This window comes from Saimiri boliviensis, chromosome 1 (genome assembly GCF_048565385.1).
Source record: "Saimiri boliviensis isolate mSaiBol1 chromosome 1, mSaiBol1.pri, whole genome shotgun sequence".
NCBI classification, from domain to species: Eukaryota; Metazoa; Chordata; class Mammalia; order Primates; family Cebidae; genus Saimiri; species Saimiri boliviensis.
Window position 1 is genome coordinate 9,229,192 of NC_133449.1, and position 25,142 is coordinate 9,254,333.

The following is a 25,142-nucleotide window of genomic DNA, read 5'->3' on the forward strand; positions in this document are numbered from 1 at the left end:
ACGCATACAGAAATATTTAGGTGTGAAGTCTCATGATGTTTGCAAATGATTTTCATATGTTTTGGGGGAAAAAAGAGGAAACATCATATTATGTTAGCACTTGTTTAAGGGCTACAGGGTAATTTTTTAATCTTTCTGTACATTTAAACATTTTCTTTTCTTTTGTTTTTTTGAGACAGAGTTTCGCTCTGTCGCCCAGGCTGGAGTGCAGTAGAACAATCTCAGCTCACTGCAACCTCTGTCTCTCAGGTTCAAGCTATTCTGCCTCAGCCTCCCGAGCAGCTGGGATTTCAGGCACAAGCCACCAAGCCCAGATAATTTTTGTATTTTTAGTAGAGACGCGGTTTCAACACGTTGGCCAGGCTGGTCTCAAACTCCTGGCCTAAAGTGATCTGCCCACCTCAGCTTCCCAAAGTACTGGGATGACAAGCATGAGCTACCGCACCAGCTTAACATTTTGAAAACTAAAAGTTGGGGGAGGCTGAGCACGGTGGCTCACGCCTGTCATCCCAGCACTCTGAGGAACTGAAGTGGGCAGATTACAAGATCAGGAGTTCAAGACCAGCCTAGCCAACATGGTGAAACCCCACCTCTACTAAAAATACAAAACTTAGGCCAGGCGCAGCAGCTCATGCCTGTAATCCCAGCACTTTGGGAGGCCAAGGTGAGTAGATCACCTGAGACCAGGAATTCAAGACCAGCCTGGCCAACACAGAAACCCTGTCTCTACTAAAAATACAAAAACTAGCCAGGTGCCATGGTGCACACCTGTAATCCCAGCTACTTGGGAGGCTCAGGCAGGAGAAATGCTTGAATTTGGGGGGTGGAGGTTGCAATGGGCCAAGATAGTGCCACTGCACTCCAGCCTGGGCAACAGAGGGAGACTCCGTCTCAAAAAAAAAAAAAAAATTAGCTGGGTGTGGTGGTACATGCCTGTAATCCCAGCGACTTGAGGCGGTAGAACTGCTTAAATCCAGACGGCAGAGGTTGCGGTGAGCTGAGATCACACCACTGCACTGCAGCCTGGGCAAGAGAGCAAGACTCCATTTCAAATAAATAAAAGTTGCAGAAAAAATTATCTCACTATGCAAGTTTAACTTGGGTTTATTTATATAAATAGTAAGCTATGGTAAAGTCAATGATGGTTTAGAATATTTAATGGCTGGGCACAGTGGCTCACACCCAGCACTTTGGGAGGCCAAGGCGGGAGGATTGCTTATGGCCAGGCATTTGAGACCAGCCTAGGCAACACAGTGAGACCTCATCAAAAATTTGATACTCTCTACAAAAATCTAACACATTAGTTGGGCATGATGGCATGCACCTGTAGTCCCAGCTACACAGGAGGCTGAAGAGAGAGATTGTTTGAGCCCAGGAGATCAAGGCTGCAATGTGCTATGATGGCGCCACTAAACTTCAGCCTGGTTAACAGAGTAAGACTCTGTCATAAAAAAAATATTTAATGATGACATGTTAAAAATAAGATATATATATTTCTTCACACTCACTTATACACCTAAGATCTTAGTGCAGATGAACAATGATTTTTACATCAAGGTAAGGGTAAAGAATTATTTTTTTCATGTCAGACTGGTAATGTGCTAACATTGTAACAAGGTTCTAGAGTGGCACATCTCATATCACACTTATGAACTACAAAGGTATCAAAAAAATTATATAATAAAGAGTATGAAAATCACTGTTATAAGTAAGAAATCATTTTTGCAATAAAAAAATTAGCTGAGTGTAGTGGCATGTGCCTGTAGTCCCAGCTACTCAAGAGGCTAAGGCAGGAGAATCGCTTGAACCCAGGAGGCAGAGGTTGAAGTAAGCTGAGACCATGACACTGCACTCCAGCCTGGGTGACAGAGTGAGACTTTTTCTCAAAAACAAAAAAACATACAAAAATTAGCCGAGCATGGTGGCACACGCCTGCAGTCCCAGCTACTTGGGAGGCTGAGGCAGGAGAATGGCTTTAACCCAAGAGGCAGAGGTTATAGTGAGCCAGGATCATGCCACTGTACTCCAACCTGGGCAACAGAGCAAGAATTCATCTTAAAAAAAGAAAAAAAAAAAAAAAACACAGTTGAGTATCAAGGGGGATTTGTTAAATAAATGGTACAGTGTCTCAATGGATCAACAGGCAGCCTTTATCATAAACCCTAATTTAGGCCGGGCATGGTGGCTCACGCCTGTAATCCCAACACTTTGGGAGGCAGAGGCAGGTGGATCACCTGAGATCAGGAGCTCAACACCAGCCTAACCAACATGGAGAAACCCCATCTCTACCAAAAATACAAAATTAGCCAGGCATAGTGGCACATGCCTGTAATCACAGCTACTTGGGAGGCTGAAGCAGGAGAGTCACTTGAATCCAGGAGACGGAGGTTGTGGTGAACCAAGATCATGCCATTGCACTCCAGCCTGAGCAACAAGAGGGAAACTCAAAAAAAAACAAAAACAAACAAACAAAACCCTAATTTAGATCTATATTAACATGAAAAGGTTCATCATCATATTGTTAAATAAAAAATGTGTGAAAACAAACTTTACATATTGTACAGTCCTAGTTTTACAGGAAAAAATAGTATGTATAACTATACTTGTGTATATACAGATAGAAAAAAAATTTGGTTGCCTGTCAAAATGTCAATAGTGGTTATCTGTCCAAGTACAGATAACCTATTTTCCAAGTCTTGCAACAAGTATATATTTTCAAATAAAGGTTTTTTTTAAAAAATAAATTGATTGAAAAAAACAAGCAAATTTAAGACATTATAGTGATACTTTGCCTATTCTAGAATGAATGCATTTTTAATATTAGTTCCTTTACTTTTTACTAAATTTCTGACTCTTCTGGTAGGCTAGACTCCTCAAAACATTGACATTAAATAGCTTAAACATTAACAAACATTAACAAACTATAACACACTGCAAGGCCACAGGTTTCTTTTTCACAATGATGGATAGCTAAAAGACTAACAGTCATGTAGTTTGGATATAATTCACATGCATAGTATTTATAGCCCCAGCAGACTGTTTTACCCCTATTCAGCACTGAAATACACATGAAGATTTCATTTTGACCAATCTTAATCAGTTTTCCCACAGATGATCTATTTTAGTGATATCACCACCACTACTCAGAGTTTTCTCAAGAAACACAGAATCAACTTCAATTCACAATTATATAGTAAACATTTTGTTTTGTAGACTAGTATCCGAGACATAAATATGTGTCTTAACCAGTGCAGCCACTGTGGTCTTGATTTCTACTGTTACTCTTTCAATGGAAGAGTGACCACAGCCTGATTCTCCTAGTTTCCTCTTTAACTTCTCAGACTATGAACTATCACACTTTCCATTGATCTAGCATTTCCAGTGTGTCTAGCAGAAAAATGGAGAAATTGAAAAATAATACTTTAATCTCTGAGGATGTTTACATTTATTATTTGAGAAAGAATTAAAAAATGAGTCAAAAGGGAAAGTTTTCTCTGCCTATTATCCATCCCACATGTAATTCTCTCAATTATGGTACTTAGAAATACAGAGTATATCATAACACAGCTTCTTAGAGATTATCCTTTTAAAAAAAAAATCTACTTTCCTGGTAAAAGTCTTCAAATACAAAAAAAGAAAGAAAGAAGTATAATTACTTTTCACCTTTGCAGAACTAAGCAGCTTTTTGAAAATCAGAGATACAAGCTACTGAAAAAAAATTCACATAAAAATTTACCTCTATGTTGTATTCGGCCCCATCTGTGTTGATTCTGATTATAACATCATCATCTCTTATGTGGGCTAGAACCCTAGAGTCAGGCTCACCTTAAGAGAAAAAAAAATCTATTATTTAAAAATACTAACATCAAATAATAAACTATGCATTACTCTCAATAAAAATTAAATCCTTCAGGTGGAATTGGAATTTGCCTAGTAGTGTGAGAGCTCTGCAAATCAAGAAACAAAGGCCCCAGAAAGAAGCTAGATAATCTCACCTCCTAAGGGGTAACCTCAAGTCTAATTACTTGAAACCCATCCCTCTCCCAAAGCAAACCAAACTACTATGATTTTCTTCCGGAAAAACTTTATCTACTTTCAGGTAAAGGAAGAACTAAAAGAGGCAGAAAGCACGATTTGGAATGTACAGGCCTAGGAACTATACTATTTGTGGATTTCAATGCCATTTCTTTTTTCTCATTACAGAAAAAGGTCAAAAAGTAAACTGCAATTGCTTGTTTGATAGATTTTATCAAATATATACATAATGGGATCACAAAGTATTTTATCTCCAAGCTTCCCTGTTTAAAATATCATAAAGCAAGCCCACAGTCACTGCTGAAGACAAGAAAAGTTAAGTTCCTATCACATAAGAGGAAATTAATTTTAAACATCAAAGCAGCAGCTAGTATGACATTTAGATAATACTGATTTCCTATTAGAATGTTCCTGCCTCTAAACTTATATACCTCAAAGAAAACAGTCAAAGAATAGTGCTTCTATGACATTCCGTCCCCATTACGCTGCACCAAAAAAGAATATGCAATCAAGTCAGATTTGGAGACCAAACCCACCAGACAAAGGGGCAAACCAACAAGCTCCATACTAACCAATCACGTGTCCAGTGAAGAAGTCCTGCCATTTCACAGCGTACTCGCTTTCATTTTTACCATCCACCACCACGACCTTGAAATTTTGTGAAAAACGTTCAGTACTTGATGTCAGGTATAATTTAAAATGCCTAAAGAAAAATACATTTATATTTTACTCTAAGTACACAAATTAGAAGCCTCATTTTCATGTAATCACACTTTCTTAAAAAGCCAGAAGTGTTGACATTAATAAAACACTATACAAGTTATAACTAATGTCTTATTAGGTACTTAGAGCAATGTATCGCCTGTGTCAAATGAACTAATTTATTTAGCTATAAAAACAGCAGACCAAAATAAACTCACAATAGGGAAAAGATATTCAAAGAACTTATACAGTAATCTCTCCTGGAAAACACTGAAGAATTAAGGAAACACACAACTGAGTACTTAAGTTGGAATCCTGCTCATCTAAAAAATTTACTGTTAAAAACTAATCCTATTATACACCATGTATTGAACATCTACTTCATGTTAGGTACTATGCATCTATTATCTCCACTGCACACAAGCAAAACTTGAGGCTTGGAGTAATTAACCTACTCAAAGTTACACAGCTAGTAAATGATGAAATTGGAAAATAAACCTGGTTTACTTCAAAACCTTATACTATGCTGTCTCGTAACTATCAAGCTGGGTAGACTATGAGAAAACTCTTATTGCTGTACAAAATTAATAAATGCTTTCTATATTTAAAAACACTCATGTTTTTTTCCTCAAAACAATATATCCTGCAAAATATTAATCCAAAATTACCATTAGGAAAATACATACAAGGTATCCAAACAGACATTAGAATATACACCTCATCAGCACCATGAGAGAGGGGAAGAAAGAAATATACACTCCAGTTCTTTAGTTGGCTTACTATTCTTTTTGTTTTCTATGAGCTTCAGTCCTTACATGAAAAGTGGGAGTAGTGAGCAAGACTTTCTCAATTATTATTTACAGTTTTTCAATGTGTACATGAACACCAAAGACAAAGAAAGGTATGTTTCTTTGTTTCACCCACAAACAAATTTTGTCAGCTGTGGTACTGAAAATATATTACTTCCCCATGGGGGTTTGCAGAAGTCTTTAAACTACCGGAAAGAAATCTAGACTGGGTCTATCTCCACGGCAACAAATATTTTTAACTTTTTTAGTGTAACAAGGTAATTTTAGTTTGCCTGTGGTTTCTTAATGGTCAAAGGGAAAGGACACAATAGAACATTATTTCATACATCCTTTACTGCTATACTAAAACATATATTCCCACACATTCTCAGTTATGCTTTTTCCATTCAGTTATGCTAAGAACTTTCAAGAGCATACTTATTATAAATGCCTTATTATTTTGTTTTAAAGCTAAGAGTTGCAATATTACTTAATGTTCTTTCCAGAAAGAAATCAATGGAATTGCATTTTTAGTTTTCTACATTAAGAATCTGCTATAGCCGGGCGCGGTGGCTCAAGCCTGTAATCCCAGCACTTTGGGAGGCCGAGGCGGGTGGATCACGAGGTCGAGAGATCGAGACCATCCTGGTCAACATGGTGAAACCCCGTCTCTACTAAAAGTGCAAAAAATTAGCTGGGCATGGTGGCATGTGCCTGTAATCCCAGCTACTCAGGAGGCTGAGGCAGGAGAATTGCCTGAACCCAGGAGGCGGAGGTTGCGGTGAGCCGAGATCGCACCATTGCACTCCAGCCTGGGTAACAAGGGCGAAACTCCGTCTCAAAAAAAAAAAAAAAAAAAAAAAAAAAAAAAAAAAAAAAAAGAATCTGCTATAAAGACCAAGCAATGGTAAAATTCATGTTTTTTTATTTTCCAATATTAGTTTCCAAGCTATAAAACCTCCAGCTGGGCGCAGTGGCTCATGCTTGTAATCCCAACACTTTGGGAGGCTGAGGCGGGCAGATCACAAGGTCAGGAGTTCGAGACCAGCCTGGCCAACAGAGTGAAACCCCATCTCTACTAAAAATACAAATTAGCCAGGTGTGGTAACAGGTGCTTGTAATCCCAGCTACTGGGGAGGCTGAGGCAGGAGAATTGCTCGAACCTGGAAGGCAGAGGTTACAGTGAGCCAAGATCATGCCACTGCATTCCAGCCTGGATGACAGAGCAAGACTCCACCTCCAGTCGGGTGCGGTGGCTCAAGCCTGTAATCCCAGCATTTTGGGAGGCTGAGGCGAGTGGATCACGAGGTCAAGAGATAGAGACCATCCTGGTCAACATGGTGAAACCCCGTCTCTACTAAAAATACTAAAAATTAGCTGGGCATGGTGGCGTGTGCCTGTAATCCCAGCTACTCAGGAGGCTGAGGCAGGAGAATTGCCTGAACCCAGGAGGCGGAGGTTGCGGTGAGCCGAGATCACGCCATTGCACTCCAGCCTGGGTAACAAGAGCGAAACTCCATCTCAAAAAAAAAAAAAAAAAAAGACTCCACCTCAAAAAAAAAAAAAACCCTCCAATAGAATGTCAAAATTTCTTTTTCTTTATTCTCCCAAAATTATGTGAAGTCATTTGCTTACAGATTTCTTTAATGTTTTATCTTTCTGACTTTTGACTTAAGAATTTACAGTAACTACAGACCAGCTAACCAGTTTGAATTAACATTATTTTCCTAACCATTTTAAATGGTCCGTTTAGTCAAGTATATCACTCTCATTTCTTCTCAGTTCTAGACCCCCTCAAATAATCTGAGATATTTCACTTTTAGAAGAAACATTTAACTTTTTCCCAAAAAATTCAGGCAACATTATCAAAAACGTATCAAAGCCGGGCGCGGTGGCTCAAGCCTGTAATCCCAGCACTTTGGGAGGCCGAGGCGGGTGGATCACGAGGTCGAGAGATCGAGACCATCCCGGTCAACATGGAGAAACCCCGTCTCTACTAAAGATACAAAAAATTAGCTGGGCATGGTGGCACGTGCCTGTAATCCCAGCTACTCAGGAAGCTGAGGCAGGAGAATTGCCTGAGCCCAGGAGGCAGAGGTTGCGGTGAGCCGAGATCGCGCCATTGCACTCCAGCCTGGGTAACAAGAGCGAAACTCCGTCTCAAAAAACAAAAACAAACAAACAAAAAAAAAACAAAAAACTTTGTAAAATAAATTATGTACTTCCCTACTTTCTTACACAGAAAGAAGATGACTGGCTACTATGTAATATTTTCTTAAGGAATCAATGTCATCTACCAAACATGAAAAATATTTAAGTCTATGGAAATTTTCCCCTCTAGAACACAGATTCTACAGGCCACCTCAAATCCAACTTTAAAAGAAACTCAAAAAGTCCATTTTATAGTTTCCTCTCTCTTCCTTTGCTCCTACTCACTTCTTGCTACTATATCCACTTCTTCACCAAACTCCCACCAGTATAGCAGAAATAACACAAGTGTTGGAGTCCAACCTTTGTTCAACTCTTGTATCTGTCATTTGCTGAGTAATCTTGGGCAAGTTACTAATCTAAGACTTAATTTTTTTTTCCTTCAAAAAGGGAATCACTTCCATATCGAGTATGGTGAGAATCAGAGATAACTTATGTGAAGTGCCTAGTAAATTACAGAAAATAAGCACCTGATAAACTAGCTATTAATATTACCAATCTGCTCAAATTTGGTATAAGTTGAAAGCTAGGTAACCAATATTGCAATATTCTGACATAAAATCTAATAAAAGAAGTCATTAAAAAATAACTTAAGGATAATGGCAATAGCTAGGAAAAATTAAAATAATATGCATTAAAAATTTGCATAAAATAACCACATGACAATGGATCATTTTCCTTAATATACTAAAGCACTTCTACAATTCAGTAGTTAGACAAATTCAATAGAAAAATAGTCAAAGAAGCCGGGCGCGGTGGCTCAAGCCTGTAATCCCAGCACTTTAGGAGGCTGAGGCGGGTGGATCACGAGGTCAAGAGATCGAGACTGTCCTGGTCAACATGGTGAAACCCCGTCTCTACTAAAAATACAAAAAAATTAGCTGGGCATGGTGGCGCATGACTGTAATCCCAGCTACTCAGGAGGCTGAGGCAGGAGAATTGCCCGAACCCAGGAGGCGGAGGTTGCGGTGAGTCGAGATCGCACCATTGCACTCCAGCCTGGGTAACAAGAGCGAAACTCCGTCTCAAAAAAAAAAAAAGAAAAATAGTCAAAGATATAAAAAGGCAGTTTACAGAAATATAAAACAAATTACTTACAAACATATAAAAAGATACTCAATGTCACACAAAATAAAAATCAAAACAACCATAAAATACCAACCCCTTTAGAGGGGTGAAAGTTAAAGGCTGATAAACCTAGTATTGGCAGAGATAACAGAACACAGGTAAACTCATATATTGCTGCTGGAAGAATAAACTGGTCAAATCTCTTTAGGAGGAAAGAACAATATCAGTAAACATAGTATACCTATCCTTGACTCAATAATTCTCCCTCTAGGAATATATCCTATAAAAACACCTCAGCAAGGTATACATTTACGAAGATATTCACTAAAGCATTATTTGTTATATTTTAAAAATCACTTTGGTTAAATAATATCTATGTGTAGTGTATTAGTATGTTGTTACAATTCTACACAATAGGAATATTTATGCCGCTGTTTTAAAATGAGGTAAATGTTATCTGTATCACCTACACAAACACACACACACACACACACACACACACACACACACACAGAGACCTATGGGCAAAAAATATGCATTAAAATATTCTGGGCTGTGCACACTGGCTCACATCTGTAATCCCAGCACATTGGGAAGCCAAGGCAGGTGGACCACCTAGGTCAGGAGTTTGAGACCATCCTGGCCAACGTGGTGAAACCTCGTCTCTACTAAAAACACAAAAATTAGCTGAGCATGGTGGCGGGTGCCTGTAATCCCACCTACTGGGGAGGCTGAGGCAGGAGAATCACTTGAACCCGGAAGGCGGAGGCTTCAGTGAGCTGAGATCTACACTCCAGTCTGGGTGACAAAAACGAAACTCCATCTCAAAAAAAAAAAAAAAAAAAATTGAAAGTTTACATAGTAAACCTCTCTGCAACTGAGAAGTTTAACTGAATTAGAAGTAAAAATGTTTTATATCCCCCATGCTTTGTTTTTTAAACCAGATGCACATATTGCTTTTATTTTATTTTTTTTTTTATTTTTTTTTTGAGACAGAGTTTCACTCTTGTTACCCAGGCTGGAGTGCAATGGCACGATCTCAGCTCACCGCAACCTCCGCCTCCTGGGTTCAGGTAATTCTCCTGCCTCAGCCTCCTGAGAAGCTGGGATTACAGGCATGTGCCACCATGCCCAGCTACTGTTTTGTATTTTCAGTAGAGACGGGGTTTCACCATGTTGACCAGGATGGTCTCAATCTCTTGACCTCGTGATCCGCCCACCTCGGCCTCCCAAAGTGCTGGGATTACAGGCTTGAGCCACCGCGCCCGGCCTTCTTTTATTTTTTAACACAGTAGAAAAGGCTTGTCCTATAAATAAAGAATAAAGATGGTCAGGCACCTGTAATCCCAGCACTTTAAGAGGTCGAGAGAGTGAATCACTTGAGGTCAGGAGTTCAGGGCCAGCCTGGCCAACACATGGTGAAACCCTGTCTCTACTAAAAATACAAAAATTAGCTGGGTGTGGTAGTGTGCACCTGCAATCCCAGCTGCTTGAGAGGCTGCAGCACCAGAATTACTTGAACTCGGGAGGCAGAGGTTGCAGTGAGCCAAGATCGCACCACTGCACACCAGCCTGAACAACAGAGCAAGATTCTCAAAAAAAAAAAAAAAAAAGGAATAATTCAGTCAATTTATATTCTCCACGTGTTTGTTTTTTGATACTGAATAAAGCTTCCTAAAGACTTTTTTTAAAGGCCTGCAATTATCTAACAGATTTCAATGTGCAAAACAACATGTGATATCAAAATTACTACTGAAATAGAACATACCAATTAATTTATGCTATGAAGAGGAACTCAGTGTAGAAAAAACATTAAATTTGGGCCAGCATGGTGGCTCATACCTGTAATCCCAGCACTTTGGGAGGCCAAGATGGAAAGATCACCTGAGCCCAGGAGTTAAGATCAGCCTGAGCAACATGGCAAGACCCTGTCTTTAAAAATAAGTAATTATGGGCAGCATGGCAAAACTCTGTCCTTAAAAATAAATAAATATGGCCAGGCGCGGTGGCTCAAGCCTGTAATCCCAGCACTTTCGGAGGCCGAGGCGGGTGGATCACAAGGTGAAGAGATCGAGACTATCCTAGTCAACATGGTAAAACTCCGTCTCTACTAAAAATACAAAAAAAATTTAGCTAGGCATGGTGGTGTGTGCCTGTAATCCCAGCTCTCAGGAGGCTGAGGCAGAAGAATTGCCTGAACCCAGGAGACGAAGGTTGCAGTGAGCCGAGATCGCACCATTGCACTCCAGCCTGGGTACCAAGAGCGAAACTCAGTCTCAAAAAATAAATTAATTAAAAAAAATAAAATAAAATAAATAAGTATGAAGCAGATTAAAGAATCTTGGAAACTAACTAGCTAGCTAAATAAATAGAACACTAATTCTAGATCCAGCTCACCACCAGGCTGTGGGGTCCTAAACAAAATCTGTATCTCTTCATATATAAAATAAAGATAATATTTAGTACATGGCTGATGGTTCTAAAGTAGCACCAAAAATGTAAGATTTTTATAAGCATTCAATTAATTAAAATTATCTGTTAGAATTTTCTAAACATTGTTACCATCATTAATACCTCTGTAATACCTATTTAGTTTTTAAAAATACTCATCAGTATGAATTTTATTTATCTTTTTTGTTGTTGTTGTTGAGACAGTCTCTCACTCTGTTGCCCCTGGAATGCGGCGGCACCATCTCAGCTCACTGTAGTCTCCACCTTCCAGGTTCAAGCAATTCTCCTGCCTCAGCCACCTGTGTAACTGGGATTACAGGCATGTGCCACCATACCTGGCTAATTTATGTATTTTTAGTAGAGATGGAATTTTGCCATGTTGCCCAGTCTGGTCTCAAACTCCTGAGCTCAAGCAATTCACTCGTCTCAGCCTCCCAAAGTGCTTAGATTACAGGTGTGAGCCACTGCTCCCAGTACCAATTTTAGAGTAAGTGTTATACTGGAAAATCACATATAACAGACTGTAATTACGTTAATTACAAATCTTAAAATGCAATTTACCAAGATTTCAGTAGATAGCCTTACGTTTTTGTTTTTGCCCCCAGTGCCCCAACTTATTCCATGAATAACTCAAATTACCTTTTCAAAGCTGAAAAAGTTAGTAGTGTTTCTGCATGTGTTGAAGCCTGTAGATCTCTTTTTCTTACCGAATGCTGCTGGATGTTAGATAAGGAGAGAATATCGTAGTCTGAGAGCAAAGAATCAAGCTTCTCTGAAATAAAGGTAAAAATGGTATTAGCACCTAAACCTAGTAAGTGACTGTAATATCATTAAAATGAGAGTGCCAGACAATAAATCTTTCCTGATGTAATCCGTTAGGAAGTGCCAAGCACAAACTACAAATCGTTTTTTATCAACAGAAACTCCATGCCTCTTCCAAAATCAGAAGAATTTTTAAAATACAAATTGGGTGACTTGAGTCTCTTTAAAAACTGTCTAAAAATATTTGCGCGGATGCTTTCCTTTTCTTTCAGTAAATACCACTACAGACACTACGGTATTCAAAATCCTTCCAATGGACTTAGATGGTCCTCAAAATATAGCAGCAGGAGTTTAAAATACACGTTTATTGCTACTGATGTTAAATATCTTCACAAAATAAGTTTTAAAAGAAAGACTCTGACTCACGTGTGAAAGCTAAAAATGCGGATCTTGGGGAGGCAGACAGCAGAATGGTGGTTACCAGAGGCTGAGAAGGGGAGTAGATTAAAAAAAATTTTTTTTTTTGAAACGGGGTATCTGTATGTTGCCCAGGCTTTAACTCCTGGGCTCAAGTGATCCTCCTGCCTTGGCCTCCCAAAGTACTTGGATTACAGGCATTGAAGCCTGGGCCCCAGAGTGAGACTCCGTCTCAAAAAAAAAAAAAAAAAAAAAAAAAGCGGGGGGGCATAAAAGGGCTATGTTTTATTCATTACACTATCCTTGCCTCACAATACTCAGCATAGAACCTTGCACATATCAGCACTCACATGTTCACAATCTGCACAAATTCTCAATGCTGAAATGCAGTATGATTCTTTAGCTCTTCAACTTCCCTGATACAGGTTGGTACATGAACTCGGTTTCATTCAAGATCATAATCACTCCCTCTGACTTAGGAACTTAACCTCAACATTGCAGTTTCATTGTCAAAAATACAGGCCAGCAGTTCCAAACCAGCAGCATCAGCATCATCTCGGAATTGGTTAGAAATAAAAATGCTCAGGTCCCCCCCTCAGACCTATTCAAACAGAAATCTGCCCAGTAGGATCCAATAGACTGTGTTTAACAAGGCTTCCAGGTGATGCTGACACACTCAAGTATGAAAACCACTAAACTGTCCGGGCGAGGTGGCTCATGCTTGTAATCCCAGCACTCTGGGAGGCCGAAGAAGGTGGATCACCTGAGGTCAGGAGTTCAAGACCAGCCTGGCCAACATGACAAAACCCTGTCTCTACTAAAAATACAAAAAATTAGCCAGGTGTGGTGGTAGATGCTTGTAATCCCAGCACTGGGGAGGCTTAGGCAGGAAAATCACCTGAACCCGGGAGGCAAAGGTTGCAGTGAGCCAAGATCATGCCACTGCACTCCAGCCTGGACAACAAGGTGAGACTCTGTCTCCAAAAAGGAAGAAAGAAAAAAAACACTGAACTAAGCTTAAAAAAAAAAAAGAACTCGCCGGGTGCAGTGGCTCATGCCTATAATCCCAGCACTTTGGGAGGCAGGGGCGGGTGGATCACAAGGTCAAGACATCGAGACCTTCCTGGTCAACATGGTGAAACCCCATCCTGCATGTAATGATGGCTTTTCCACTTACTGGTTGTGTGACCTTGATTGCATTATTAATAGGGAGTCCAGATCAAATACAGGATGTCCAGTTAAATTTGAATTTCAGACCATGCATAGTGGCTCACACCTGTAATCTCAACACTTTAGGAAGCTGAGGTGGGCAGATCACCTGAGGTCAGAAGTTTGAGACCAGCCTGACCAACATGGTGAAACCCCGTCTCTACTAAAAATACAAAAATTAGCTGGGCATCGTGGCAGGCACCTGTAATCCCAGCTACTCGGGAGGCTGAGGCAGGAGAATTGCTTGAACCCAGGAGGTGGAGGTTGCGGTGAGCCGAGATTGTGCCAATTGCACTCCAGCCTGGGTAACAAGAGCAAAACTCCATCTCAAAAAAAAAAAAAAAGAAAAGAAAAAAAAAAAGAAAGAAAGTAAAGAAAAAAACTTTAAACCACAAAGATGTTCATTCAGCCTTGGCTTATTTTCAAGGACAAAAACCAGAATGAAGGTAAATTAACAACTGGGAAATGGTTGGATGTTTTAACACTTCCAAAGACGGGAAAGAAATCTGCAACCATTTTAAATGTCATCTACGAAAGATTTTTAAGAACATGGGGCTGAGGGCAGTGGCTCTCGCCTGTAATCCCAGCACTTTGGAAGGCCAAGATGAGAGAATCGCTTGACCCAAAGAGTTCGACATCAGCCTGGGCTAGACTCTCATCTCTCCAAAACATAAAAATAAAATCAGCCAGGTGTGGTGGTATGTGCTTGTAGTCTCAGCTACTCACAAGGTTGAGGCAAGAGGATCACCTTGAGCCCAAGGGGTCAAGGCTGCACCACTGCATTCCAGTCTGGGTGACAGAATGAGACCCTGTCTCAAAAAGAGAAAGAAAGAAAGAACACAAAAAAAGGCCGGGCGTGGTGGCTCATGCCTGTAATCCCAGCACTTTGGGAGGCCAAGGCGGGTGGATCAAGAGGTCAAGAGATCGAGACCATACTGGTCAACATGGTGAAACCCCGTCTCTACTAAAAATACTAAAAATTAGCTGGGCATGGTGGCGTGTGCCTGTAATCCCAGCTACTCAGGAGGCTAAGGCAGGAGAATTGCATGAACCCAGGAGGCGGAGGTTGCGGTGAGCCGAGATCACGCCATTGCACTCCAGCCTGGGCAACAAGAGCGAAACTCCATCTCAAAAAAAAAAAACAAAAAACAAAAAACAAAAAAAACATATGTTAGGTGGGGCGTGGTGGCTCACATCTGTAATCCAACCACTTTGGAGGCCAAGGCGGGCAGATCACCTGAGGTCAGGATTTCAAGACCAGCCTTACCAACATGGTAAAATCTTGTCTCTAAAAAACATTAACTAAATAAATAAGAAAAATACATACGTTATAATGTTAAATAAATCTAGATTTTAAAAATATTCCTACTGCATAATCTTAACTACGTATAAAAATAGGCCTAGGAAAAATAAACACAAGATAGTAACATCATTGGTTATTTTGGGTATGTTTTCTATAATAAGTACTTTCTTTTTTTTTTTGAGACAAAGTCTCACTCTGTTGCCCAAGCTGGAGTGCAGAGGCATGATCTCAGGTCACTGCAACCTCCATCTCCCGGGATTCTCCTGCCTCAGCCTCCTGAATAGCTGGGACTACAGGCATGTGCTGCCATGCTCAGCTAATTTTTGTATTTTTAGTAGAGACAGGGGTTTCAATATGTTGGCCAGGCTGGTCTTGAACTCCTGACCTCATCATCCACCCGCCTTGACCTCCCAAAGTGCTGGGATTACAGGCGTGAGCCATGGCACCTCGCCAGTAAGCACTTAAAATGTAGCTTGCTAAAGCACTTTAAAATACTTAACTAATGCATTTCAACCGTAATTTATTCTCTTTTAACAACTGGATATCTCAAATTGGAGATTCTGGAGCCATTATAAACTACAGTAAAAACAGTTCTTCCTTTGGAGCCAAACCATAGCTATGTACTATTGCTATTGTGTTTTCACTAAAGTGAAAACTCAGTTCCTCAATATTTCACTGCACTTCAGTTCCAAAATTCTAACCATTGGTAATCCTTGTTTACAGCCTTTTCAACAGAATTTATATTTCTCCCCATTTCCCGAGTTTATCTCTTATCCATCTTCAATTCTTTCAATAAACTTAAATATAAACCACCTGCTTCTTACAGTAGAGGTTATAACAGTTAATACTAGACATTGCCACACTATCTATCTTAGCTCAGTGTCTGGCCATATTCTCTTTTTTAAAAACCACAATGGCTTCCCATTTCTCTCTAGAATGAGAGCACCTTCTTTACTTTCTACAAGTTGCCACAGAAATCATTATTTTGTTATCTTTTTTATCTTTTTGTCATCTGCTTTTTGTTGTTTTTGCTTTTTGTTGTTACGTGCTTTTGTTATCTTTTTTCATCCCCCCCAATCTTCCTTTCTTGAGCACATATTCCACACTTATTATTTTCTCTCTTCTACCAGACTCCATTTACTTATTTATTCAACAAATATTTCAGAACCTCCTACCTTTCAGGCACTAAGGATACAACATAGAGAAAAAGAAACAGATTTCCGGTATTGTGAAACTGGGGGAAAGACCAAAATTATTATAACATACATCACAGACCAAGACAGAAGTAGGGGCAGAAAGTTATGGACAGACACAGCAGAGGCATCATCTGCCTGCTGAATCAAAGATGTTTTCCCAGGGAAACGGTATTAAAGACCAAAAGGATGAGGCAGTAGCCCAGAGAAAGAAAAGAAAGGAGAGACTTCAAGTCGAGGGCATAACATATGCTGACGTCCACAAAAAAAGGAAAAAAAAAAAGAATATAACACTTAAAGACGTGAAAGCAACTCCATGAAACTGCAGTGCAGAGCAGTATAGATAGAATACGACAATGTGTGAGGCTGGAGAGTCAGGCACAGGTCAGGTCACGAAGGGCTACTGAAGGACATCAGGGACTCTGGGCTTTGGATAATAGCAATAGCTATAATCACGATGGGCCAGCTGTGGTGGGTCAGGCCTGTAATCCCAGCACTTTGGGAGGCCAAAGTGGCAGACTGCTTCTGCCCGGAAGTTCAAAACCAGCCTGGGCGACACAGCAAAACCCCGTCTCTACCAACAACAACAAAAAAATTAGTCATGTGTGGTGGCCTGCTCCTGCAGTCCCAGCTGCTCAGGAGGCTGAGGTGGAAGGATGGCTTGAGCTCAGGAGGCAGAGGTTATAGTGAGCTGAGATCATGCCACTGCATTCCAGCCTAGGTGATGGGGCCAGACCCTGTCTCAAAATTCAAAACTCAAAGAGAAAGCAAAGGCGGGAAGATCACTTGAGGTCAGGAGTTTGAGCCCAGCCTAGCCAACGTGGCAAAACCCCATCTTTGCTAAAAATACAAAATTAGCCAAGCGTGGTAGCAGGTGCCTGTAATCCTAGCTACTTGGGAGGCTGAGGCAGGAGAGTCATTTGAACCTGGGAGGTGGAGGTTGCAGTGAGCTGAGACCGCACCACTGCACTCCAGCTTGGGTGACAAGAGTTTGCTCTGGCCCAAAAAAAAAAAAAATCAAAAAATTATATATATAATCTTGTGTGCATATCAAAATATATACCTATATGTATAGTGGTATATATGTAATTGTCCCAAATGTATTTAAGAACAATGTGAATAAAGTGTTATATGAGAAGGGTCTGGAAACATGTATGGGTTTTTGCTTTGTTTCAGAGACAGGATCTCGCTCTGTTGCCCAGGCTGGAGTGCAGTGGCACAATCACTACTCACTGCAGCCTCAACCTCCTGACCATGAGCAATCCTCTGGGTGGCTGGGACCACAGGCACGTGCCACCATGCCTGGCTAATTTTTTAATCTACTTTTTTGTAGAGACAAGGTCTTGCCACGTTGTCCAAACTGATCTCAAACTACTAGGCTCACGTGATCCTTTAGCCTTCCAAAATGCTGAGATTACAGTCGTGAGCCACTGTACCTGGTTTGTGGATTTTTTACATTAATTTTTGCAGCAAAATGCATTTTTCTAAACTACTACTTGAGTGTACTGCAGAATGCCAAGGCACTCTGCTCACTCTTCACTCCTCTGCTGCATGAGGTACAAAAAGTACTAGCAAAATGACATTATCAGTGTCATGCTACTTCTAATATCACAAATGGAAAACATAAAGCCAGGACTACTGTGAAGTGTTTACTGTGTTTGTGCTGAAGATACAGGAGTCTTCCTCCTGAGCACTCCCCAAAACACATAATAGGACAGGGAAGCAGGCCACATGCAATAAGTGGCAGATGCAGGTTGTTGGGACTAAGGAATGAGAAAATGAGAGCAATGCTCTCTGCTACAGGGACCCCAGAGCCTGGGAACTAAACAAATGTATGGATGTATAGCAGTAAAGGAGGATGGAGTATGAGCTGCTTCAACTAATTCCCTACCAAGAACTCCTCAACAGGCCTGGGACTTAACCTGAGACAAGACTCTCCAGTAAGACCAGTAACCAGGATGCAAGTTTCAGGTTAGGCAATGAGACTACTTCAACAATTACCAGAAGCCCTGCCTAGTCCTAAGCTAAACCTCTATCCTATACTAATTTTTTTTTTTTTTTTTAAAATATGGAGTCTTGCTCTGCTACCTAAGCTGGAGTTTAGTGGCGCAATCTGGGATCACTGCAACCTCCGCCTCCTGGGTTCAAGCAATTCTCCTGTCTCAGCCTCCTGAGTAGGTGGGATTACAGGCATGGGCCACTAAGCCTGGCTAATTTTTGTATTTTTAGTAGAGACAGGGTTTCACCATGTTGGTCAGGCTGGTCTCAAATTCCTGGCCTCAGGTCATCCACCTGCCTCAGCATCCCAAAGTTCTGGGATCATACATGTGAGCCACTGCATGCAGCTACTCTTTTTTTTTTTTTTTTTTTTTTTTTAAAGAGACAGGGTTTCTCCATGTTGGTCAGGATGGTCTCAAACTCCTGACCTCAGGTGATCCACCCACCTCGGCCTCCCAAAGTGCTAGGATTACAAGTGTGAGCCACCACACCTGGCCTTTTATTTTATTTTATTTATTTTCAGCTACTCATTCTTGCAATCAAAAGAACACGTAACTGGCCAGGGCAGTGGCTCAAGCCTGTAATCCCAGCACTTTAGGAGGCCAAGGCAGGCAGATCACCAGAGGTCAGGAGTTTGAGACCAGCCTGTCCAACATGGTGAAACCCGTCTCTACTAAAAACAATTAGCCAGGCGTGGTGGTGGACACCTGTAATGCCAGCTACTCGGGAGGCTAAAGCATGAGAATCACTTGAACCTGGGAGGCGGAGGTTGCAGTGAGCCAAGATTGCAACACCACATTCCAGCCTGGGCGACAGAGTGAGACTCTATCTCAAGGAAAAAAAAAAAAAAAGAATAGGTAACTAATTTTAGACATGTTATATTCGAGGTGCCAAATAGGCAGCTGAATATGAGCTTCAGAGAACAAACCCAGGTCAGAGATACATGTTTAGTCATAAGCAGAACACTGTCAAATGAAGTGAAACCAGGTTGGTGGATCAGACTTGTTAAAGTCTACAACTCATGTAAACCTCGCCCCCTACCCCACAAAAAAAGTGCGGGGAACAGAGAGATGCCCATTTCCTTGGCTGATTTTAGGGCTAAATAAAGAGATACAGATTGAGCATCCCTTATCCAAAATGCTTGAGACCAGAAGTGTTTCATTCTTCAGAATTTTTTAAATTTTGAAATATTTGCATATACATAATGAGGTACCTTGGGGATGGGACCCAAGTCTAAATACGAAATTCATTTATGTTTCATATACACCTTACACACTTAAAGATAACATTAGACAATATTTTTAAGTAAATTTTTTTGTATGAAAAAAAGTTCGTGTACAAGGAACCATTAGAAAGCAAAGCTGTCGGCCGGGTGTGGTGGTTCACGCCTGTAATCCCAGCACTTTGGGAGGCTGAGGCGGGTGGATCACGAGGTCAAGAGATCGAGACCATCCTGGTCAACATGGTGAAATCCCGTCTCTACTAAAAATACAAAAAATTAGCTGGGCATGGTGGCGCATGCCTGTAATCCCAGCTACTCAGGAGGCTGAGGCAGGAGAATTGCCTGAACCCAGGAGGCGGAGGTTGCGGTGAGCCGAGATCGCGCCATTGCACTCCAGCCTGGGTAACAAGAGCGAAACTCCGTCTCAAAAAAAATAAATAAATAAAATAAATAAAAAGAAAGCAAAGCTGTCATGTCTTGGCTACCCACGTGGATAACCTGTGTTTGTGTTTGGCATCACCATCATTCCTGACTGGTTTTACATGCTACCAATAAGCAATCATTTTCTTATACCTATTCACACATAAGTACTACACATTAAAAAATATACCATTAGGGCCGGGCACGGTGGCTCAAGCCTGTAATCCCAGCACTTTGGGAGGCCGAGGCGGGTGGATCACAAGGTCGAGAGATCGAGACCATCCTGGTCAACATGGTGAGACCCCGTCTCTACTAAAGATACAAAAAATTAGCTGGGCATGGTGGCACGTGCCTGTAATCCCAGCTACTCAGGAGGCTGAGGTAGGAGAATTGCTTGAACACAGGAGGCGGAGGTTGCGGTGAGCCGAGATCGTGCCATTGCACTCCAGCCTGGGTAACAAGGGCGAAACTCCGTCTCAAAAATAAAATAAAATAAAATAAAAAAATAATAAAAATAAAAATAAAAAATATACCATTAATACAATGAAAAAATTGTGTGTTCAGGGTGATGTGTGGTGTCATGCCAGCACTTAAAAAGTTTCCAATTTTAAAGCATTTCAGATTAGGGATGCTCAACCTGTATATGAAAAGCCCTTCATTTCACTTCCCTTACCTCAATGAAGCCCATTCCTGTCCTCCTTTCCTACCAATCCAGCTGTACAGAATTACCATCTCTCACAAATAGAAAAATGGTGAAGGATCCAAAAATCAACCAGAATTGGCCTTGGAGGAAACCTACATTTAATGTTCTAGGAAATCCTGTGAAAGTCAAAATGATCTCTCCAGTTTTCACAGCACAATTCTCTGCTTTACTCCTCTCCATTCTACTCTTGAAATATGGTTTATCTCTTAGACCAGTATAAAGCAGAGTTACATTAAATCTCTCTTGTTGCAGTCAGGGCAGTTAAGCATTTAGGTTTCAAAAGAATGTAGCCAATAAGCAAAATTAACATCAAAAGAGAAAGCCAGATGTCAAAATACTGAGTAAAATGGTGCTGTCAATAATGAAACCAGCACTGCAATATGGAAACCCCCCTGCCAGTAACCTCAAGGTAAATTTCAAAATACATGTTTCAGATACAAACTTTCATCCCTCATCTGTGACCTATATTTTTTCCTTCCACCCACTACATCCTCTTTTATTAAAAGTAACACAAAGGGAAAACAATTTTGAAATCAAAGTGAGACTTACACACCCCAGTTGCAACTTCAACAATAAATCATCATGACTAAGCTCATATGACTCCTAACTTTCCCAGATTATGCAATTCATAACAGTTCAATTGAAATCACTTGTGGTGATCCATAGAGTACTCTAAAAGCCAGGCTTCAATTTATTGTGTATTTTTTGCCTTTCAGAGAAATGTTGTCATATGCCTAATCAATATTTAGTACTGCAGTACAGTAATTTTTATAGGACAATAAACATAAAAAATAAATAATAAACCATGCTTTTCATCTACATAACTATTTGACTATTTGCTGGTCTTGACCAACTCAATCTAACTAATGGTAGGGTTAAGCAACAAATTACATTGTAAGCTGTCAAACAAACTAAAAAAAAAAGTCATTCTTCAAAAGAAAAAAATACCCACAAGGCCTATGTTCATCACTGAGTTAACCTGACAACTGACAGGCATCTTCCTGAGACTCATTTTTCCTCCTCCTTTATTTAAAAACTAGACTTGATCTCCTAAGTTCCACCACCAGGAGCGTCCATATTTTCCCTCTTCATCTACTTAACCTTAAAATCTGGTCTCAAGTACCACCTCCTCCAGTAAGTCTTCACTAACCTTCCTAGGCTGGGTCCAGCGGCCCTTGGTGATAATACCTGCTATATTATACTCTAGCACTCTCCTCTATGCTGTTTTAAAAGTGTCTGTTCTAAATGGATGTCTATTTCACTATTCCATAAGCATCTGAAGATGGATATTGTCTGATCTTTGAATTTCCAATGCCACGTATAATACTTAGCAGACAGTATGTATTCTTCCCCTAAACTTTATTAAAACAAAGAAAAAAGGCAAGTCGGTCAGGAGTGGTGGCTCATGTCTGCAATCAAGCTCGCTTTCCCAGCATTCTGGGAAGCCGAGGGGCGGGGGGATCACGAGATCAGGAGATGGAGACCATCCCGGCTAACACGGTGAAACCTCGTCTCTACTAAAAATACAAAAAATTAGCCAGGTGTAGTGACACGTGCCCGAAATCCCAGCTACTCGGGAGGCTAAGGCAGAATAGCTTGAACCCAGGAGGCCGAGGTTGCGCACTCCAGCCTGGGCGACAGAGCAAGACTCCGTGTGGAAAAACAAAAAAAAGGCAAGTCTATGCATTCTTCTGCCACAGATGGTCTACACTTCGCAAATAAAAAACAAACATATGGTCTAAAAAAAACCTTATGATCTGCAAATGTTATGAATCAATCTAGAGAGTAATGTTTTTCTTTATACTGTATGCTTCCCTAGGATTCATGCTTATTTTTCCACCTATGAACAACAGAATGGTAATAACATAAGTAAAAGTTGTGTCAGGGTGGTGCAAATGTAATTTTAATATCTCAAAATACGTATTCTTTTTACTAACATTTATCCTTAAAATGAAGATCCTTATCCTATCCCGCCATCCTAACCACAACTCTACTTCAAAATGTCCTTCAACGTGTACTGACTTACCACTTTTCAGCACTTCGTATCTAGACCCCTTGCCTTTCATTAGTCACTTGCAATCCATTTCAATTGGAAACAATCATAAGGCAGCTGTTAAGTGATAACACTCTCAAGTCCATTACAATTTCTGTCCACTAAATACAAAGAAAAACATACTATACATGGTATCATGCTGAAATGTGAGGACCAGTAAAACCACGCAAGCCTGCAATTTCACACACTGGGAAAACATTATTTCACACTCTCTTGCTAACTAATCAAAGTGTCTTACATGTCAATTTTTGAAAGATAAAAGGACCTTAAAATACACTTAAAAGTTCACGCAAAACTTACTTCCACCAAATTCAGATCCCTTAATGAATATCCATCCTTAAAATCCAAACTCTCTGGAAAATCTAATGAAATAGGAACCCTCTACTTTCTAGCCTCTTAACGGATCAATCTCGTCGTTCCCGACAATTTCTTTTGTTTTAAAGTGCAAGGAAAGCGTTCCCAGTGGCAGCATCACGAGCGGGCTCGGCAGGTTTCGCTTCCCCACATCTCCCAAGCACCTCCAACAAGATACAATTCAAATAACCAAGAACGCGCTTCGGATGTCCGCACGCACACAGCTCCACGACTCCAACTCCAGCCCCCGCCTCCCAACCAGATGACTGCAGAAGTTCCTCCTACAGCAGAAATTCTAGCTCCCTCCTTAGAGGACCAGGAAGGATTCCGGGGCTGTGGGCCCTTCCTCTGTGCCTCCGGTAGGGACACAACACGCTAGGCTCGCTCCTTACTAAGGCAGGAACTCTGACCACATCTCCCTCTCCTTGCCGCTTTCCCAACACTCTCTCCAGACACAAGCCCAGGCAGCAAAGCCCTCCCGGGCGCCCAGTCACCACGCGGGGCCCGTCCGTCACCCCATCCCACTCAGAGACAAGCCCATCATCTCCTTCATTCTCTCCCCAAACTCAGAGAGCCACACCCCCTTCTGCAGTGAAAACTTAGAAACGCGCCACCGTCGCCAATACCCCGCCCCCAAACACCTGACAGACCCAGCTCCCCGGCTCTTCCCTCGGGCGCCGGCCTAAGCCAACTCCCCTGGGTCTTTACCGAGTCTCGGGTGGGGGCCGAAGGCCGGGTCTTCCGGAGGTCGCGGCGCCAGCACCAAAGGAACCACGCTGGTCAGGAATAGGAGAGACTGCCTCATGTTCCCGGCCCGGCCACCGGCTCCACCTTTCCGGGCAGCCTTCGCCTGACGGGGGTTCGGAAAACTGCTCACATCGGGGGAGGCGGGGATCCGCCCGGCCCGGCCCGGCCCCTCAAACCTCTTTTTCCTCCCGCGCCGCCTACTGGGAAGACGCTACAGCCAGGCTCGACGCCCCCGGAAGTGCAGGTGGCGTTACCAGAGGCCGGCTCAGCCCGCTTCCGGCGGCCGCCACCGCCCTCCGCACCACCCACAGCCGGAAGCCGGCCGCCGGGCTGCATGCCGGGAGGCTCCCCTCGCCCCGCCCCGCGCCGGCGCGCCGCGGGCTTCCAGCCGGCCGCAGTCTTACGCCCCGCGTGTCGCGTCCAGCTGGGGCTCGCCCGGCGCCTTCCTGGACGCAGACGTAGACGTCCCGACTCCACCCAGCCCGGCCTGGCCTCTGTCCTCGGGTGACCACGGAGTGGGGAGGCGGGAGCTCGCGAGCAGGCCCTCAGAGGCGCGTCTGGCCACGTCTTTGTCTTGGTGCCGCGTCTGGTTAGGATCCCTGCTGTCCGCTTTATTAAAGGAGCTGTAAAAAGCGGCCTGTGGCCCAGCGACCGGCCCAGGGCGGACTAGGAGGCGCGACTGGCCGGATGCCGCAGGCTCTCTGCCCGGTGTGCTCAGGTGGGAGGGCGGGGACATGAATCGAGTACCCGACGGACGGAGGCTGAGCCCGGGGAGGAGACCCCCGCCCCCCAGGACCCCGAGCCCGGCCTCCGAAGTCCGCGCCACTCGCCAGCTCCTGCGAAACGAGCCTTCCGTGCGCAGCTCAGGCATCTGGTTCAGGGTCCGACCGCCAGAGTCGTCTGAGGGCTCCATCCGTCTGCTGTCACGAAAAAGCCTTTGGGGGACTAATAGGCAGTTCCTGAATGCACATTTGCTCCACGTCCCTGCTGTAGGGAGAGGGTCTGCAGACACTTCAACAAACTAGAATCCTAGGACCTTACCTGTGGGTACAGGAGCTGGACTCTTCCCACCAACTTATTAAAATTCAATCCTGGCCGGGCGCGGTGGCTCAAGCCTGTAATCCCAGCACTTTGGGAGGCCGAGGCGGGTGGATCACGAGGTCAAGAGATCGAGACCATCCTGGTCAACACGGTGAAACCAACACGGTGAAACCCCGTCTCTACTAAAAATACAAAAAATTAGCTGGGCATGGTGGCGCGTGCCTGTAATCCCAGCTACTCAGGAGGCTGAGGCAGGAGAATTGCCTGAACCCAGGAGGCGGAGGTTGCGGTGAGCCGAGATCGCGCCATTGCACTCCAGCCTGGGTAACAAGAGCGAAACTCCGTCTCAAAAAAAAAAAGAAAGAAAAAAAAGAGAAAAAAAAAAAAAATCAATCCTATACTTGGTCCATTTAGCTTAGACTGGAAATTTCCCAAGGCAGTTTTGCAATCTTTTGCGTGATTTTAGCT

At 42.3% G+C, this 25,142-nt stretch overlaps 1 protein-coding gene and 1 pseudogene across 4 annotated transcripts in view; both read right to left on the bottom strand.

The window, feature by feature from the left end:
• Window positions 1-23,886, bottom strand: part of ADAM17 (ADAM metallopeptidase domain 17) — a 70,408-nt gene extending 46,522 nt beyond the window's left edge. Inside the window, exons 1-4 of one of the 4 annotated variants that reach the window (XM_003927223.4) lie at window positions 23,595-23,886; window positions 11,892-12,024; window positions 4,608-4,738; window positions 3,737-3,825 (exon numbers count right to left, since the gene is read on the bottom strand). In XM_003927223.4, coding sequence (XP_003927272.1) covers window positions 3,737-3,825; window positions 4,608-4,738; window positions 11,892-12,024; window positions 23,595-23,691 — 450 coding nt within the window. In that variant the 5' untranslated portion in view covers window positions 23,692-23,886. Of the gene's footprint in view, window positions 1-933; window positions 1,928-3,736; window positions 3,826-4,607; window positions 4,739-11,891; window positions 12,025-23,594 lie in introns of those variants that run through there. The other 3 variants (XM_074393787.1, XM_074393803.1, XM_074393797.1) reach the window with 3 other exon arrangements.
• Window positions 1,584-1,665, bottom strand: LOC120362302 (small nucleolar RNA U13; annotated as a pseudogene).
• Window positions 23,887-25,142: the final 1,256 nt, after the last annotated feature.